Source organism: Phyllostomus discolor, chromosome 2 (assembly GCF_004126475.2).
Source record: "Phyllostomus discolor isolate MPI-MPIP mPhyDis1 chromosome 2, mPhyDis1.pri.v3, whole genome shotgun sequence".
Taxonomy (NCBI): domain Eukaryota; kingdom Metazoa; phylum Chordata; class Mammalia; order Chiroptera; family Phyllostomidae; genus Phyllostomus; species Phyllostomus discolor.
The window spans coordinates 79,229,359-79,248,237 of NC_040904.2; the positions used below are offsets into that span (position 1 = coordinate 79,229,359).

Consider the following 18,879-nt stretch of genomic DNA (forward strand, 5'->3'; position numbering starts at 1 on the left):
GCACTTAGCAGTATTTTAAAATATAATTTTTTGAAAAGTTTGCTAATAATGTTACTTCATAATGAAGTGTGTAAGATTTCTATAGGTAAGTATGTCAAGTTTATATTCAGCACCATATTCAGTACTTCACCCAAGATGATAAGCAAAGTGAATAGACTTTTTCTTCTATACAAAGGAAACTCATGTGAGGAAAATAATGCTAATCTTAATTTTAGATTATGTCAAGTCCCCGTGTGAGAACTGTGGTTCATCTTTATATGTCAGCAAGTATTGTTTCCAGCTGCGTTCATTCTAATCAAAACATTTGCTCACAAGAACAGCTGCTCCTGTGCCTTGTTTTTAAGCTGTTTGTAGCAAATCTAACCAGGAACAATATGTACATAGTAAGAAAACTCAGGAGTCTGGGGCATGTCTGTTCCAAAACTTCCCAACTAGGAAAAGGGAAAGCCAATTCACAAGACAATTATCTTTATACTCCAAAGCTTTGTTTCATAAATTTTAAAATTTTATAAACAGATTATAAAAGTTACAATCAACACTAACATAGTGCAGTTCAGAAATTGATGAAATAATTGTTCTTTACAGAATAGATCCATTTAAAATTGTATGTTACATATACACAATACAATACATAGCTAATGTATTTAGATAAAATATTTTGGGAAAACAGAAAAACTGAGTTTCTTAGGTTGACAAAGAAATCCTTCTATTTATACCTTTTAGAATACAGTGGATGGTATTTGCTAATTTTGCACTGTTTGAAAAATAAATATGTAATTGTCAATGTTAATGCCATATTTTTGTAAAGAAGTCATTTCTCTTTGTAAATATCATCATATCAAGTGAAGAAAGGAATAATTTAGGTCAGATAAATACATATTAATTAAAGTATTAAAAGATCTTAAAGTTTGAAAGATTTCAGTCTCCACGTGTTCTAGAAATAAAAACCAGATGAATAATACAATAAAACTGCTATCCCATAAGAAGTGTGAATAACGAATTACTTAAAAATTTCACCATCTGCTCTCCTTGAAGCAGCAAGATGGACGCATTTTCCCATTATGAACCACAATATTCAGAATGTTACAGAATGAGAAATGCAAACATCTTTCCCCCCTTTCTCATTTGCTATGGTGGTTCTTAATAAAAACTTCAGCTATACAAACAAAGGAAAGGGAAGGATACTCCCCCGCCCCATCTCCTAATTGAGTGCTTATATCCAGTAATAGCTTTTTGCTGCCGTGGGCAGCATGACATTGCTTCATTGGCCATGAACAGCAATTATTCTAGGAGTCAGCTAGTGAAGTGCTCCAATACATCTGCTCACTTTTCATGGGCTGGTGCTTTCCTTGATGTTGACAGCTGTCTTAATATTCCTGGGCCACCTGCCACACAGCAAATACTGTGCTCTAAGACATATACGACGTTATCCCTCTGGTGGACTTCTCAGAACAAAAAGCTTAGTATTTCTAAACTATATTTGCATCCTTGTTTAAATGCTTGGGCATCAGCACTTTCAGTGCATTCTGGTACTTTTGAGGTATATAGTGCTTATGCTTTGAGAGTTACAATGTAATGGACTTCAGGTTTCCTGACATATCAAATAAGCTATAGAATTACAGACTTTATGGAAGTTGTGATGGTCACACAAGGTGGAGATAAAGAGAGAATATTCACAGCTACCTCCTGTAAGTAACACTTCCTTGAAAGACAGAGAAAGACAGAAAGATCCCTTAGATCTATATATAAAGATATACATATCTAGAAATAGATATGTATCTAGATACATGTAACTTACACATTCCCTTAGAAAGATGTCCCCTGTCATATCCTCTTTGCTCATGTTTTCTCCATCAGACATACTCCTGGAGGGAAAGCATATGGTCTTACTCATCCTTGAATCTCTAAGAATGAACATGTACCAACTACGTATCATGCTGATACATAGTTGGCATTCAGGACAGAACTACATTTTGTGGTATCTGAAGATTTTACAACTTGGGGGGTCCTCTTTAAATAAAAATAATATAAAAGTAAAAATAAAGATCAAATGCAAAAGTGAATAAAAATCATGTAAATTATCAATTTTAAAAGGTTGACTAATATTACAAATATGAGAAAGTCTAGAAAATATTTTTGTCCATCAACTGCCCAGTATACCTCTATAATACTTGTGGTATTTTCTTATATTTTTGGTGGTACACATTTTGATAGACTTCCATATGACAATTATTTGTACTATCATTTTCTAAACATATAATGGAAAGGATTCAATCTAGAAGAGCTATGTAAACATGTAACACTACATACTCACACTCACTGTTTGTGGTACTGCCACAGGTTTGTGCCTACAAACCAGGATTCTGATGAATTCTATTTTACTTGATTTTTATTAAGTTTGGTGCACTTACAGTCATAAAAATTGTGTACACTACATTATTGAACATGTTATTGTTATGAAATTATGTTAATTAAAAGTGGTTCTTACTCTTTCAGTTTTGTCTTTTGATGCCTGTAATAGTTTCCCACAAGTTGCCTTTTGCTACATTTCAGATCTTGTTTCACCTCCACTACCCACATTTTCGGAGTCAGGAGCCTTAGGGTATGTTTATATTTTGAATAGGATCTCTGGTCCTACATCTTGGGTGGAATGCTTGCTGTGTTACACAATAGATAAATTAGAATGTATGCAATAACTCTGGAGAAGTTTACAACCACATAAATATATCCCACCAAATGCAAACTAAATGTATTCCCAACTCGAATTCCCAAGCCAATCCCAAAATGCCCCCAGTAACTCCAATACCAACTGACTCTAGGAATGGTGTGATGGAGGAAAATCCAGGTAGAAAGGGATTGTGGTCTTAGTGAACTTCAGTTAAAACATTTGCTTTTGTAAATGTCACGAAAACACAGGTACATGTGATCACATTCCTGAGTTCACGTTGCAAAAGACTGCTAGGGAGGGGCCTGGCGGCTTCAGCTCCAACAGCTTCACAGCAAATACGCTTCTACTGTTGGTTCTCATTAAATGTCTTCTGAACAACTGAGCGAACGAAGACAACTGCACTAAATTAGCATCTCTAGATCCTCACGACTACCACATGTTTACAGGCTTCCTAATTCAGTCTTAGAACTTAGTATTCAGAAGTGTTATTATGAGTTCATAATATAAGAATATATGACATCTAGGAACTGAAAAATATTAGAAAAGTAAATAAAAATTTAGGAGTCACTGTCTTATGGCTTTAAACTAACTTTTCATGGACAAAGTTTTCCTTAATGGATGCAGGGCACCGTAAGTATTACACTTCAGTTTTTTTTCTACCACAAAGTGGAGATTAGATAGTCATTGTTTCTTTCATGAATTAGTTGCTTTTGAGAAAAAAAATATTTATCTCAATCATTGGTCTATATTGCCCAACTGTTAGTTTAAGGACCTCTAATAACATTTATATTATCATATATGGCTTCAAGCTATCCATTAATAGAAAGGATTCTAGCTGGATGGCCATTAACATTATTTCTACTGTTTACAGTATCACCACCAACACTTGAATGTTTTTATGAAGGATCTTACGCATCATGATTCTGATGCCTTCTCACTCAGCAGGGATAGTGGCTATTGAAGAAATATGACTATGACAGCATTTTCCTTGACAGCTATTTTTTAGAGAGATTCTTATTCTTAGAGAAATGTTATTATTAGTTAAAACCATAACTCAGTAATCAATCTTACTGGCTCCCACCCACTTTTATCCTTAGAAAAACTTTGTGAACAATCCCCCCTATGGACAGACATTAGGGGTATGAACTGCTTTGGTCATAGTATAGTGGGAAACACATCTGGTAGTCATTTAACTTTTTGGGGGGGAGATAATTCTCTGGGCCTTCTAGCTAGAGGGAACAGATTGGTTCATATTCTTCCTTGCTTTCCTATTCCTTGGGCTTCCTGGGCTTCTCTGAACCTTTAATGGAGATTCTCCCCTAAAACAATAAGGTTAGAATTGGGAGATTTACTTGTCTTATTCTAGTGTATTATTCTAGCCTTCTCCTATTTTTTCAGACTTTCAGAGAAGGCAGCAAGATTTGCAAAAGAGAACACAGTGGTCAGTCTTGAGAGATAGTTTTGGATAAACCCAGCTGAAGGAAACTGGGCTGATTTAACTTTGGTGGGTTAAATGGAGCCTGAACAAATTAGGGTGAGTGCCTTGGGCTCTGTTTCAGTTAGTAGAAATCAAGGGGCTTCTAGGAGGCAGCTTTGGGGTGGCAGAGAGGCTCAACAGCCACCAACTGGTGCTGAAATAACCTGGAGCTTACAGAGGATGAAGCTACTCATAAACAGCCTCTTCCTCCAAAGCTAGAGGAGGGGTGGCCCTAAGAGAGGTTTCTTCCTGTCCCAATTCAAAGCTGCCTTGGACATTTCATTTTGAAGTCATTTATTTATATAAGACATTTATTGAACAAGCATGCCATATCACTTTTCTGATTTCTAACCCTTTGAGGAGTAGTTTGGCTTTAAAATTAACCGAAACGAACCCCCTGGGGTGAATGGCTTACAGTGCTTTCTGTACTGGACACTAGAGTATAAAAAACAAAAAATAAGAAAATCCATATTACTGCATCAGTGAAATAAGTCAGACACAGAACAAATACTATGTGGTACCATTTATATGATGACTCTAAAATAGTCAAGTTCATGAAAGCAGAGAATTGGAATGGTGTTTGCCAGGGGCAAGGGGAAGAGGCAACAGGGAGGGGTCTGTCAAAGGGCCCCAAGTTTCAGCTATGCAAGTCCTAGAGTCCTATTGCGCAGCATAGCACCTACAGTCAATGCTACTGTATTGTATACTCAAGATATGCTAAGAGGGCAGATCTTAAATGAAGTGTTCTTATCACAAAATGTAATAATAAGTAAGAGGGCAGGAGGAAACTTTTTGAGGTAATGAATAGGGTGATAGCATAGATTGTAATGATGGTTTCACAGTATACATTTATCTCCAAACTCATCAAGCTGTCTACATTAATTAGGTACAGCTTTTTGTACTTACAAAAAGTTTTTTGTGAAAAACTAAAAAACAAAAATCCATACTACTGTGTTGTTTCAGCACTTAGAAGTTCGAATCATACTTGTTGTTTTAAAGATTTTATTTATTGATTTTTAGAGAGGGAAAGGGAGGGAGAAAGAGAGGGAGAGAAACATCAATGTGTGGTTGCCTTTGGAGCACCCCCTCATGGGGACTTGGCCTGCAACCCAGGTATGTGCCTTGACTGGGAATTGAACTGGTGACCCTTTGTTTCACAGACCTGTGCTCAATCCACTGAACCGCACCAACCAGGGTGAATCATACTTGTTTTTTTTATCATGTCGGGTTTTGTATGAGGGTTCGCATAGCAGTAGCATGTAACATGAAGTATGAGAAATTTAAAGCACATCTGGCTTAGGAAAAAAAGTTACTCCACACGTGAAGTAAGCTAGCCGAACAAGAAACGGGTCATTGACAGACCCTGAGAGGCAGCTCCTTCACTTCTGAGGCCGGACCTTAGGGTAACCTCCTCATTTGCAGGTTGAGTGAAAACTCGGAGGACCTGTTTGTTAGCTGCAAAATAGCTCAGGTCACTCTGGCACTGAAGTTTAACAGGTGCTTTCACAAATGTTAGTTCATAAACTTCTTTTATGTTCCATGCAGTAACTGGGGGCTAGAAAACAAATCAGTAACAGAAAGTCAAAATTGAGCGCTAAGCCAAATAGGCTGCAGCCTAAAGTCGCTTAGGTGGGTGGCCCGTTCCTGGGGGTCTCAGCCGGTGCCTACAGCGGGAACCCAGCGGGAGGGACAAGGCGGGACAGAGGCCTCCGGCTCCTCCCCTGGGCGGGCCAGCGGGGGCGGCAGGCGGAGCCCCTAAGCCGCGCTTGGAACCTCAGTGCTGCGAGTGCAACGAGCACGCACCATTCCCACCCGGATGGACGGAGCCACGCCGGCAGTCCGCCCTGGGTCGGTCTAGCCTTCCCCGGATCCTGCGGTGCCTGGCTGGGCTACAGACGCAGGGCACCACCCTGCCCGTTCTCCGCAGACGCCCGGGACTAGCAGTCACGCCAAGGAGATGTCCGGTGGCCGGAGGAGGGGTGGCGCCCCCTGGCACAGCTTCTCCAGGTTCTTTGCTTCCCGGAGCCCTTCCCGGGACAAGGAAGAGGAAGACGAGGAGAGGCAGGGGACCAGCCACTCGCCAGCTGCGGGCTGGGGCACTGCCAGGTGGGAGTCTCGGGGCGTCCGGGTTGGGGGCCCTGTGCAGACTCACCGGACCGGGGCTCCTCGTCTGCCCGCCTGCCCAGTGCCAGCCGCGCTCGTGCCTGGCTGCACTTGGCTCGCCACTTTCTGTTCTCCTTCCTCCATTGCTAAAGTTTCCTCCTCCTCGCCCAGTTCCTGGACCGAATCTGTCCCTTCTCCGGGGTTTGCTAAACGTGTGCGCAGCTGGCGGCTGGAGGCCGGGTGCATCCCCTGTGGGCCCTGCTCAGCCAGTGCGCTCCCCACCTCCCTCCGGCACGGGTTCGGTCCCCGTCGGCGCTGGTGTCTACTCGCTGCGTTCAGGGGCAGAATTGAGTCCCCGGCTTCCCACCGGCTGGAATGGGAAACAGTAGTGAGCAGCGGAGCCCTCAGCCCGGGTCGAGGGGAAGGCGAAGCTTGGGGCCGCCACCCCGCAGCTGCTATTTTGCCGGCTTATTTAAATGTTCTCAAAAAACGATTTTTTTAAAAATGGTGACATTGAGATTCCAAGACTTCACCAACGTATGGAAATCTCGCTAGTTTTATTTACCATTACCTGGACGTTAAAATGGTGCTGCCTCCCTTTCTTTCCTGTCTCTCTTCGGAAACCTTTCCTATCCCAAACAATCCAGAAACTAGTACTCGAACTGCCTGATTTCAGTCATGAAAACGTGTCCCTTCTCTGTAACCTTTTCTCCTTCCAATACCTGCTGTAAAAATCAATTTTTTTAGACGTGTCTGATTGAAAAAACCCTTTTCGGAGTCTTTTCACCCATCCTGAAGGAGGAAGAGAGGTTAAAAGTAAATACTACTTCCCATTTTAAACTGTTGGTGAGAAGGGAGGCTTAAACTCTCTCCTTCCCCAAATTGTGCTGGAAGAGTGTGTAACCCATGTGATTAGAAGGACGGGCTTCAGAAAGCTGTATTATATATTTCATATTAAAAAGACTTTTTGGAGAGCTTCAAAGAAAACTGGATGGGAAAGAGAACTGTAATTGTGACTGAGCTGGTCCCGTTTGTATTTGTTTTGTGATTTGATTTAGTCGGTTTTGTGTTCCTCAGTTTCCCTACTTGTGGAACCTTTGCCTTGTTGCCATCTGTTAATAAAATCCCACATCTTTTCAAGAAAGCTCCTACTAAATTGGTAGACTTCTCCTGGAAAGTTTCAGCTCTTATTACCGTGACTGTTAATGGAGAATTTAAAGTGCAAAGTTACACAGTAGTTAAAAATAGTTGTGAAGTCTGACAGGGCTCAACCAGAATGTCAGATCTGCGGGTGTGGGCCGAGAGCCTGAGGTGCTTGCCATCACTGGGAGAACATGACAATCTCATAATAGGGAAGCAGTGTTTAAAAGAAATCCCAGGTAGACTCAGCAGAAGGTGCAAACTCGAGTTTTGGCAGAAAGGAAGAGGTAGGCCAATTGCAGGTTCCTATCAGAATTGTCCTGAAACCCTGCCTGCCCTTCTGCACTATTTTGGCTTTTAGACACTTCTAAAATCTAATCTCTCTGGAGCTAACCACTCTACCAACTAACTAGTCTCTTGCCTACTTACATTTGTCTACTCTCATTACCTCCAGACCGGCACACCCTGTGGCTTTTTGACAATGAAAATTTTAATTGTGTTTATATAAACAGTAATTTTGTCCTCATCTTTTTAAGAATTTGCCAGATGTTATGGGGATAGCAGACAATCCTTTGTGTGGGTGTTTTACCTTTTATATGAGTTTAAGTCTTTCTTTCAAGGATCTAAACACAAACAAAGCCTTTATTGAAAGTTTCATGAAACAAATGGAAATGCTTAGTGGTACCAAATGTCAGAGTAACACAACACCCTGGTGTTAACAAGATTGGAAACAGAATTGTGATTTGTCACTGTGATCTTATTTCAAAATGAAAGGGTATTTTGGCTGTTTCTCTTAGAGACAGTAAAAACTTTTAATTTAGTGGGAGCCAGGTTTATCTTTTGTACCTGTGATTTTAGATGCAGAGGAGTCCATTCAGACATGCATTGGTTGGTGTGGTAAGGATGTAGAGCTTCCATGGTGTGCTGTAAATTATCTGGACGTCATGTGGTATGAGTACATCATTTGTGTATTGAGTTTGCTGCTGTTCTAGTCTCTTAATTAACCCTTAGCAATTAAAGAAGCCTGTTAGCATTGACACTTGTATATGCAAATTCCAGCGTGGGCACTCCAGTTGCTTGTCTTAGCACTCATCTCTTAGGTGGTTGGCCAGATCCAGAAAGTGCTTATATTCATTTATTTTAGATTATGCAGGGGTTAGCAAAAGTAGATTTATAGTTGTTCCTATGGAAAATAATACAATAATTAATAATACAAGAATAAACCCTGTGTTTTGCATACTCACAACCATAAGCCTACTTTTACCCATCCTGGTATATAAAGGAGAACTGCAATTGAGATTTTATATAGGATACTTGAGGAAGACTAAGTTCTGTGGCTCCCAGTTTGAGAATCACTGCTATCATGTTTAGCCCAGTTTATGGCAAGTGGAAGCAGGCTCATTAGAAGTGATGGAGGAGAACACGGGGCTTTGTGGTGGACATGGTTTTTAGTAGAGCCTTCAAGGCATTGGTGGTATTTCCTTAGGTAGAGAATTTAGATGAGAAGATAATGATAAATTGGAAACAGGTCTTCTGTGCTGAGCCAGGGCCTGCAGGCGGTTACAGTCGGTTAGGGGCTGTAACAGAGGCAGTGAAAGAGATGGTAAAAAAGTTAGATTGGACCTGGATTGTCAAGGTCTCTAACAGAGTGGGTTGGCTCTTGATTTAAGGTTTAGAAAATTTTTGCAAAAACCTGTTAAACAGGTACTGCTAAAATGTGAAATTTGGAGGAGACCTGCTTTGGGAAAGTGCTCAACTCTTTCTTTGCTGTACCACACGTAACAGACCCGTTTGTAATGGACTCTGTACAATGTGTGTGACCCAGGAGAGGGATAGGAAGGTGAGAACAGCATTTATCATGGGCTGCCTACACTTCTGGACTGGTGCTTTTATTTATAGCATCTCACTTCAACCTCACCCTCAGCCTGGAAGCTTGGTATGCTTACCACTATTCTGACAATTAAGGAAACCGAGGGCGGGAGAGTTCTTAATGGTAGAAACTTCCTCATGTTGGGTGGAACAATTCTTTGTTGCACTGGACTCACCTGTCTTGGTCAAGATTTTTGGCATCTGTGACCCTGCCCATTAATTGCCAGTGGCATCCTCCAGTCATTGGAGTAATCCCAAACCCCACCCATGTAGGGGGAGGGGGAATGATGCCAGTCCCAGTGGAGAGCGATTTATCGCAAGTTGGGAGAGGAATAAGGGTCAGGGGTGAGATTGGAACGTAGGGTTCCCTGGCACAAAAGATCTGCTTCATTTCCTCATTCCATCCTATCCACCATCCTCCTGAGCTATGCTCCTTCAAAGCACATTAATATTTAACTAAACTGGACCTTTCTTTATTTTGATCAAGGATGGGTGGCATTGTGGCCCATCTCAGATATATTCTTTTGGGCTGATCCATTGCGTGTCCCAATATACTGTTATTGATAGAAGGTAAGTCAGCATCACTAGACTCAAAGACAGGGGCTATGTCATTCAACTTGGTGTCTCCTTACCTAGGTCAGGTGAAGAGTGAGATTCTGTTTGTCTATGGGGCCTTAAAGCACTTATTAGTGGTTTTCGGCTAGTACACACCCCATCCTTGAGCATTTAGAAACATGGAGGATCTTAAATGTCTCTAAGAGAGTGTTTGCCTCTCAATTTAAAGTTCAGAGAGTTTTTGCTTGTCAGCATACCTGAAGTTATTACATGGGTGACGCCAGGATGCTCATGGCTTGTTGTATAGGAGATATTCTCATAAAAATTGTCAGTAGTGTCCCAACGCATGAGATCTGTTGACCTTCAAGGTAAAATACCAACCAATGTTGGTACTTTGTATGAGGAAAGGGAGCTTTGTTTTCTGAATTTTCGTGGTGACTCTATTTTCATTGGTTCGAAAGCATTATAGAAAATAGTAACTAATTTAGTTGAACAGGAAATACCTGTGTGGTGTTGAAGGCCCACATCAGCAGTACATACCTGTGGTAATTAAAGGCAACTGGAAAATTCCAGAAGTCCTCAGTGGTGTGTTTTTCTAAGAATCTTGAGCAGGTTAATGGAAAGCACAGAACCCACTCCTGGCAGTGAAGTAGAAATATGGGCTGTTTCAGAGTGTTGAAACTGCAGTGTTTTTTTCCAAGTGCAATATCTTTCTTTTGGGTTTAACAGGGTGTGTGGCAGCTGGCTACTCTGAGGGTTCTGTTTTTCGCTGAGGGCATTCCTTGAAAATGAACTCAGTCGTTTGCCAGATGTGTCAGAGTTGCACCCGTGCCTCGGATTGGCCTGCAGTAAATTTATGTGATCAGAACTTCTAACTGCATTGAAACAGTGGTAGCATTTTTTGGTGTTTTCTTTTTCATTAAAAAGGTAATAGCAAATTTTGTAAAGCAAGAGGAGAATATTCCCTCAAGATAAAATATTTCCTAACTAGAGTTCTGATGAATTACACTGAAGCCCAGATATACCAGAAGTGCTAACACAACTGTGTTAGCAAAACAAAACACAGCTTGATGAAAATGTAAACTCGGAAAATAATTCGGGCTCTTTCCTGAAGAGAAGATCAGCATGAAATAAAAGTTAAAGAAGTCATGTTTATTTTGAGTCTTTTCAGTCCATTAAATTGAGTGTTTGCTATGTGTCAAGTATAGTGTTAAGCAGTGGGGATACAAAAATGAATGAATGACCAAAACTTTCCTTAAAGAGGTCATAATTAATGGAGGAGATAAACATGTGTCTCTCTGCTCTCATGATAAGCTAACCCTGTTTTTGGTGTGTGTGGATTGTTTGGTTGAGAACACACTCACTGTTTTATGACTGTTGAATTTTGTATGAGAACTTCAATTGGGCTTTCAAAATACCTTTCCACATTATTAACTTTTCTCTGAGCAGGGTTTGATTTGCATGCTTTCCCAAGCCAGTACAGGGGGGCGATGGGACAGTAGCTGTGCCAACAGGTCAGTGGAAGTCCTTTCCCTCTGTCCCTCCTGCTGCTCCTCAACTCCACAGGCTCAGCAAGTCCTAGAGGTGGAGGCAGAAAAGCACATCCTTCCAGGAATCGACAGTCCAAGTGAGTGGAGATCTTTACACAGAATAGTTCGATGTCGATAGAGAAACAAATTGAAGTTTTCAGCCCGAAATAACTCAATATTTATTTAGTTGTCAATAGTGAATGGCCAAGTAATGGTACAGATGCAGCAGGATTATCATCCCTCAGTATTTAACCCCTGGGAGTATTTAATTGGAAGCAGTGAAACAGCTCTTTGCTTAGTTGGGTGGTTTTTTGCCTGACCAGATTAGTGATGACGAAAGTGATGAGCATGCAAAACACCAAGTTTATTCTTGTATTATTATTTATTAATTATTGTATTATTTCCCATATGAACAACTGTAAACCTACTTTTGCCCACCCCTACATTTATGTTCACTTAATCCTCAGAACAGCCTTATGAGAGAGGTATCTTTACTCCATTTTACAGATATATCATTTAAGTCGTGGAGAAGTTCAATAGCTAATCAAACAAACTCTCAGCATCTCTGACAGAATCAGGGGTCAAATTCCCCTTCCAGAATTCAAAGCCTTTAGCATTAAGCTTCCTCTGCTGAATTTGGGAAGACCCATTAAAAAAACAAAAAGGCTGGCCTTAGAAAAAGGTTTTGAATGGAAATAAAAGACAATGGTGCACGTCTGGCCCTCTGCCCAGATGGCCTGGGTCAGTGCTCTCTCTGTACAATAAAGAATTTATAGTTCTGGCAACTGAGAGAAAGGAAAGTAAGATGTATATATTTATACAATTTGTAAATTTATATTCAAACACAGAAAGGGTCAGTTTCCTTCCATAGAGATATAAATTTAAACTGTAGCAAGATACCATATGTAACCTATTTGATACGCACAGTGAGTGTGATGCGGGAAAGCAGGACCTGAGACACTACTGGGGGAGTGGAGATCGATGCAGCACTGTGGGGGGAAAGTAGACAAGTTCTGTCCGTGCCATCCAGTCACCTGCTCTGACTCAGCACTTCCCCTGTGGGAATTCCATCGGACGTAAGCGATTTGTGAACAGGCCCAAAGTTGTCTATACAAGTTTAGTCGTTGCGACGTTGTGTTAATAATCGAAAGGTGAAACATAAAGTCATATCTCATCCGTAGTGGACTAAGTGGTAAATCATGGTACATCCATGTAATGGAATGTTATTACACAGCTGTCACAAAGTGTAAGAAGCCTTTTTATGTACTGATAAGGAAATATTACCAAGATACATTAAATTCTTTTAAAAAGCTAGATGTGCCCTGGCTGGTGTAGCTCAGTGGATTGAGTGTGGGCTGCGAACCAAAGCATCACAGGTTCAATTCCCAGTCAGGGCACATGCCTGGGTTGCAGGCCACCGTCCCCAGCAACGGCACATTGATGTTTCTCTCTCTCTCTCTTTCTCCCTCCCTTCCCTCTCTAAAAATAAATAAATAAAATCTTTAAAAAATATAAAATAAAATTAACCTATCCCCTTTCTAATAAAAAAAAAGCTAGATGCAAACTGTTGTGTATAGTATGCTCCTGACTTGTAAATAAAAAATGGGAGAGTGTGAAATGTGTCTGTTACTAGTGTTGTGTTAACTATTTGGAGGGGATGGAAGAGGATGAAGGACTGAGGAAGAGAAGGGAGCCTTTGTTTTATACCTTTATATACTTAAAAAAATGTGAATTATCTATATGAGCAAAAAAAAGGCTTAAAACCTAGTGAATATCTGTGTATAAAAGAGAGGGGAGAAAGAGAATTTATGATCCTAAGTTGGCAAAAATTCTCTAAAGAAAGAATGAACTCCTTCGGGAGGGTGTGGACATGGAGTCCCTGCCGTGTATTTACTAATAGACCTAATAGAAGGCAGAGGGGGTGGAGTCTAAGGGAAGAGAGGGTAGGCCCAGAGGTGGCCTCAGTGACTGTAAAGCAAGGGGCAGGAGAAGTTTCTGCCTCTTTGTTGTGATGCCCTGGCATTAATGCTGATTCTGAGCTGGTTTCTTGGTCATAGTCTCTTCCTTGAGCACAAAAGCCTTGGGGCCAGGCTCCCTGTTTCTTTTTCCACCGACCCTACTATTGGAGGACAGTATGGGATTTTAGATCTGGCAGAGAGCTGGTCTGACCCGTTCAACTTACATATTTGAAAAGTTAAAATTAAGAGTATAAATACATGGAAGTAATATTCATACAGAATGATTTGCTATTTTGGTACTTTCTACAGGTATGTATGAGGTGTATGTATTATTAGTCTATAATGTGAAACTGGGTGGAGTTAACAGAGCCTCAAAAATATCGACTCATCCCCTTTTTGTGAGGTCACCTGTCTGTCATCTGCAGTGAGTGGCACCGTGACTCTGGGCAGGTCATTAGGCCTCTCAGACTCTGTGGCTGTAAAGGGGGGTGGCTCTCATCTGTAAGGTCTCCTCCAGCTTTAGTGTACCAGCCAAAACTCCATAGGGTACCAAATAAAGAAATATGCCTTATGGATCAGGAAGACTTTTGTTTTACTGGAAAAAGTCATCTATGGAAATGCAATGGGCCCGAGCAGTGTGGCTCTGTGGGTTGGGTGTCATCCCCACAGGGCCAAGGGTCACCCTCAGATCAGGGCACATGCCTGGATAGCCGGTGAGTTCCCCAGACTGGACAGGTGTGAGAGGCAACTGATCAGTGTTTCCCACATCTGTGTTTCTCTCCCTCTTTGCTCCCTCCCTCTTTCTCTAAAAATAAATTAAAAAAAAATAAAGAAAGAACTCTCTGTGATCCTACTTGCTCATTGGATTGAAATCCTCACCATTGTTTACAAGGAATTCGTTTAACACTGCTTGTCCCGGGCCCTGTGCTGGTCCCAGGGCATCTGGCCGCGAGCACCAAGCACCGTGTGGCCTGGGCTCTGGCTTGAGCACTCATGCACCCGTGGGCGAGGCGGACCTCGCATGAGCTTTTCTCCCCCTTGTAAAAAAGGATGAAGGTGATGCGCAGGGACTGTCGAGCCCTTTCTTGAGACTTCCATCTTAGAGGAAACTCTTCTAATCTCAGTTGGGCTGTTTCTTGTATTTCTCTATACATATGTCTTTCCTATTCTTTTTAGATTTGTAAGCTTCAGACAGTTTATATTGACTTCTGGTTATGGTGGATGAGGACTAAGCTATGTTACATCTTTTTCCACTTCCCTTTACTCACCAGCCAAAATAATTGTTATCATTTGAGGATTAAATGAAAGGCCAGTCTTTAGACTTAGGTAAAATACAGTTTTAGTTTCATTATTACAGCACGCTTTTCAGGAAAGCCTCTTTCCCGTGCTCTCAGTAACAGGAGCTTGCGCGGCAGTGGCGGGAGGTCAGGAACCGCCCCGCCACGCACTTGCTCATGGAGGCTGGCTTCCCGTCCTTTCCCCAGGTGCTGTTAGAGACGTCTGCTTTACGCTTGGTGTGAAAATTTATACAAAATGTGGACCTACCTTAGCAGGGAGATCATGATGTTTTGTACTACCCTGCTTCTTATAACAAGTAATGAACTATTTTAAATTTCACAGGTTTTTTGTTTTGTTTTATTTTTGGTTTGATCCAAAGTTGTTGTTTTTTTCATTGTTGTTCAAGCACAGTTTTCCATTTTTTACTCCCATCCCAGCCCTCCTCACCTCCCTCCCATTTCCACCCCCCCCCCGAGTTTTTGTCCATGTGTCCTTTTTTTTTTAAGATTTTATTTATTTATTTTTAGAGATGGAAGGGAGGGGGACAGAGAGAGAGAGAGAGAGAGAGAAACATCAATGTGTGGTTGCTGGGGGTCATGGCCTGCAACCCAGGCATGTACCCTGACTGGGAATTGAACCTGCGATACTTTGGTTCACAGCCCGTGCTCAATCCACTGAGCTATGCCACCCAGGGCCATGTGTTCTTTATACTTGTTTCTGTAAACCATTCGCCTTTTTCCCTGAAATTCCTTCCCCTCTCCCCTCTGGTCACTGTCAGCCTGTTCTCTATTTCATTGTCTTTGGTTATATTTTGCCTATTTGTTTGTTTTGTTGTTTAGGTTCCTGTTAAACGTGAGATCATATGGTATTTGTCTTTCACCGCCTGGCTTATTTCGCTTAGCATAATGCTTTCCAGTTCCATCCATGATTACTGGGAACAAGTTAAGTAAGATGTAAACGCTCAGTCCTTTACTGCCTTGGCTGTCAGAGCGCCAGGGCACCCTCCTCAGGGCAGGGGTGCTGCGCTGTGTGAGGCCAGGCTGATGGTGCGTGCTGTGATGTGTACGGTGTTCTGGTGGGCAGGCAGACACAGCTTTCATTTAGCAATGTTATGTATATTGTGATACAAACATATATGTTATGTACTATCCCCATTATATATCAACTATTATATATCATTGTATATCAACTATTACTGTTTTTTGTCTAGTCTAAATTTATTGCTTGCACTTCTCCACAAACTTGTTTTTATTTGCTTTTTAAAATAAATTATAGCACTTTGTATTTTTGTCTTTTTAATAATTATGTGCTTTTGTAAAACAAGTATGAAATTATAAGAAAATCGAAAGAAAAAAGCACACTCATAGACAAGTACCATTCTTTTTAATTGTTTCCTATGTGTGTATCTACATGTATACGTGTTTTTACAAAGAGTTAAAGCTCTCTTCAGGACTTGAAATTTGTTGTTTTTTTTTTCACTTAACAATGGTGCTGTAACATTTTCTACAACGGTGCACATATTTATGCAAATTATAAACATAATATTAACTTGATCCTTTAAAAAATCTTAGGTGTGTCATTACTTTTCAGAATTTAGTTTTAATAACTAAAGGTATCTTTGCTTACATAGGGTTTGTATTCTCATGGAGAGGGCAGCAAACAAGCAAGGTATGTACATTAATATATAATGTGCATTGAGGTAAAATAAAGTGGGATGAGGGGTGGGACACGATGCGAGTAGCACTCTGGAGTAAGGTGTAGGCAGGATGGCCATGGAAGTTGTATGTAACATCTGAGTGAAGACCTGGATGATGTTTGGGAGTGGGACCCAAACAAATAGGAGGAAAGAACTTTCCAGGCAGAGGGAACAGCCAGTTCCAAGGTCCTGGGGCAGGATGGTGATGGCCCAGGAGCCAGAATGGGCAGACAGCAGGACAGGAGGGAGAGTGGATGCTGGTAGTTTGGGGGAGGGAGCCAGGGGCCCGCAGAGGTAGGCTGTGACAAGGACTGGGGGTTGTGTTTACTTTTCGAAAGTATCACTTAGGCATGAGTGTATGTGTGTGTGCATGTGTACTCTCCCATAGATTGTTGCTTTATTAATGTGTGGAAGAATTTACAGAGGGGAAAGGACTTGAACTACAGGTTGGAGGTGAGGCAGGTCAGGCTCTGGGAGCTCTGGGAAGGCATAGCCTCTCCTGTCCTTGGCTCTCCCTCAGGACAGTTGCTTGCATGGGATATGAATGAGTGGCCCGTTTTAGAAGGCAGCTAGGATACTGTTTGAGTTCACATCACAGCAAGAGATTCAGGGCATTAATTCTTGTGGGGTGGGTCACAAATGTTCAGAAAATCTACGGGTATGAGGTAGAGGACTTCGGGAGAATAGAGCAGTTAGTAATGCCATGCGTAGACAGACAGCTCAGCTGCATATCACATACTGAAATTCTCACTCTGTAGCTTGTGGCTGAACTGTAATTAGGGGTCTTGTTTTGGGGGTGTCAGATGGGGGACAGGAAGTAAATTAGCCTCAAGGAAGGCACCTAAATTATAGGAGAGGAGCCGACATCATGGAGAAAGGGCTGTCAGAAGAGTCTAGATTGCAAAGCAGCAGAGCTTCATAATTATGTCTATTACCTTTCCTCTCTTCTCTCGACGTTTCTCCAAAGAGCTCTGAAATTCCAGTGCCAGATGTTTGAACTAAAATACATGCTGTTTGATTGCAGCTTTTAGTTACCTTTTAATTTGAAACCCAGAAATAGTGCTGTAACCACCTGTTTTATATTCTGTTAATGGTCATTAAAAAAATACAAGTACTACCCAACCACTGGCTGTCACCATTTATGAATGGACAGTTTTCCAGATGGTTGTTTGTGACTCATCAGTGTGGAACTCTGACTTTATCCCTGTAGCAGCAGGGTTGGAGATGCTGGACGCAGCTCAGGCCAGTGCAGAAAAGCCAGTTTGACCCATAGTGTACCCACAGTATGTCACTGGGCAGAGAATGCCAGGGTTGTCATGTGAAGCTGTAGTTCTAAGAAAAAAATTCACAAAGTAGTGTAATGGTCCTCAAGACATGAGCAGACCCTTGGGGAGGGTGTGGACAAGGAGTCCCTGCCGTGTATTTACAGACCTAATAGAAGGCAGAGGGGGTGGAGTCTAAGGGAAGAGAGGGTCTGCTCATGTGGCCAGACCCTCAGAGGTAGCCTCAGTGACTGTAAAGCGAGGGGCAGGAGAAGTTTCTGCCTCTTTGTTGTGATGCCCTGGCATTAATGCTGATTCTGAGCTGGTTTCTTGGTCATAGTCTCTTCCTTGAGCACGAAAGTCTCGGGGCCAGGCTCCCTGTTTCTTTTTCCACCGACCCCACTATTGGAGGACCGTATGGGATTTTAGATCTGGCAGAGAGCTGGTCTGACCCGTTCAACTTACATATTTGAAATATCAGATCCAGAAGGGTGAATGTTTCTAAGGGACTCTCCCTAACAGACACATGTCTATTTTGAGTTTCTGCAAAGCGTTTTGCTACTAGTGACCGTGGGAATGGGGGTGGGTAGGTAAAAGACCCCTTTTTGTTCCATATTATTTTTTCATCTAGTCCTTCAGTGTGAAGTCCCCACCTGGAGGGCCAAAGCACAAATTGATCACATTTCAAGGGAAAGTCAGATTCTGGCTTTCATGGTAGTAGCTCTGTCAGGTGGGCCCTGCGGTGAGGACCAGCATGCCAGGACAGGGAAGCCTAGTGAAGTCGCCATAGAGAGAGACACTGTTTAGGGGGCCAGGCCTCTGGAGCCAGCGGTTTTGTCACTGGGGGAGGAGAACGTGGTGGAGAGATTTGCCCTGATTCTTTTGCCCTGTCTTTAACGATACTACCAGTTCCTGCAGACCACACCTGGACGGTGGAAGTGAAAGCCTAGAGTGGGAAGATAATTTCGGCCAGCGGCAGGCTGAGTGGGACAGAGAGGAAGGAGAGGAGGGAAATCCTCAGTAGAGGAACCTAGGAGTGGTGGAAAATCCCTATGGACAGTGGGCTGGGGTGCTTAGATGTCAGGCACTCCCAAATCAGGGACTCCCCTCTCTTAAGTGCCCTTGCATTTCAGGATGCTCAGAATTACTGCCAGTGATGTCTTCAGCACCTAAGACTGCCTCCTTTCTGGGCACGGCAAGGAATCATAGACTCTCGCATCTGTAGGAAGCAGGCAAGCCTCCAGAAGACAGTTACAGAAGCTGTATTCAGTTCTTTAACATTTCCAGGTTTTTCAGATGTGGCCCAGTATTGGTGTGTGAGAGAAAAGACTGAGGAAGAGGCAG

At 42.1% G+C, this 18,879-nt stretch overlaps 1 protein-coding gene across 2 annotated transcripts in view; it reads left to right on the forward strand.

The window, feature by feature from the left end:
- Window positions 1-5,947: 5,947 nt before the first annotated feature.
- CRYBG3 (crystallin beta-gamma domain containing 3) overlaps window positions 5,948-18,879 on the forward strand; it is a 119,318-nt gene continuing 106,386 nt past the window's right edge. The window contains exon 1 of one of the 2 annotated variants that reach the window (XM_028504362.2): window positions 5,948-6,251. In XM_028504362.2, coding sequence (XP_028360163.1) covers window positions 6,103-6,251 — 149 coding nt within the window. In that variant the 5' untranslated portion in view covers window positions 5,948-6,102. The remainder of the gene's footprint in view (window positions 6,252-18,879) is intronic. The other variant, XM_036017973.1, reaches the window with a different exon arrangement.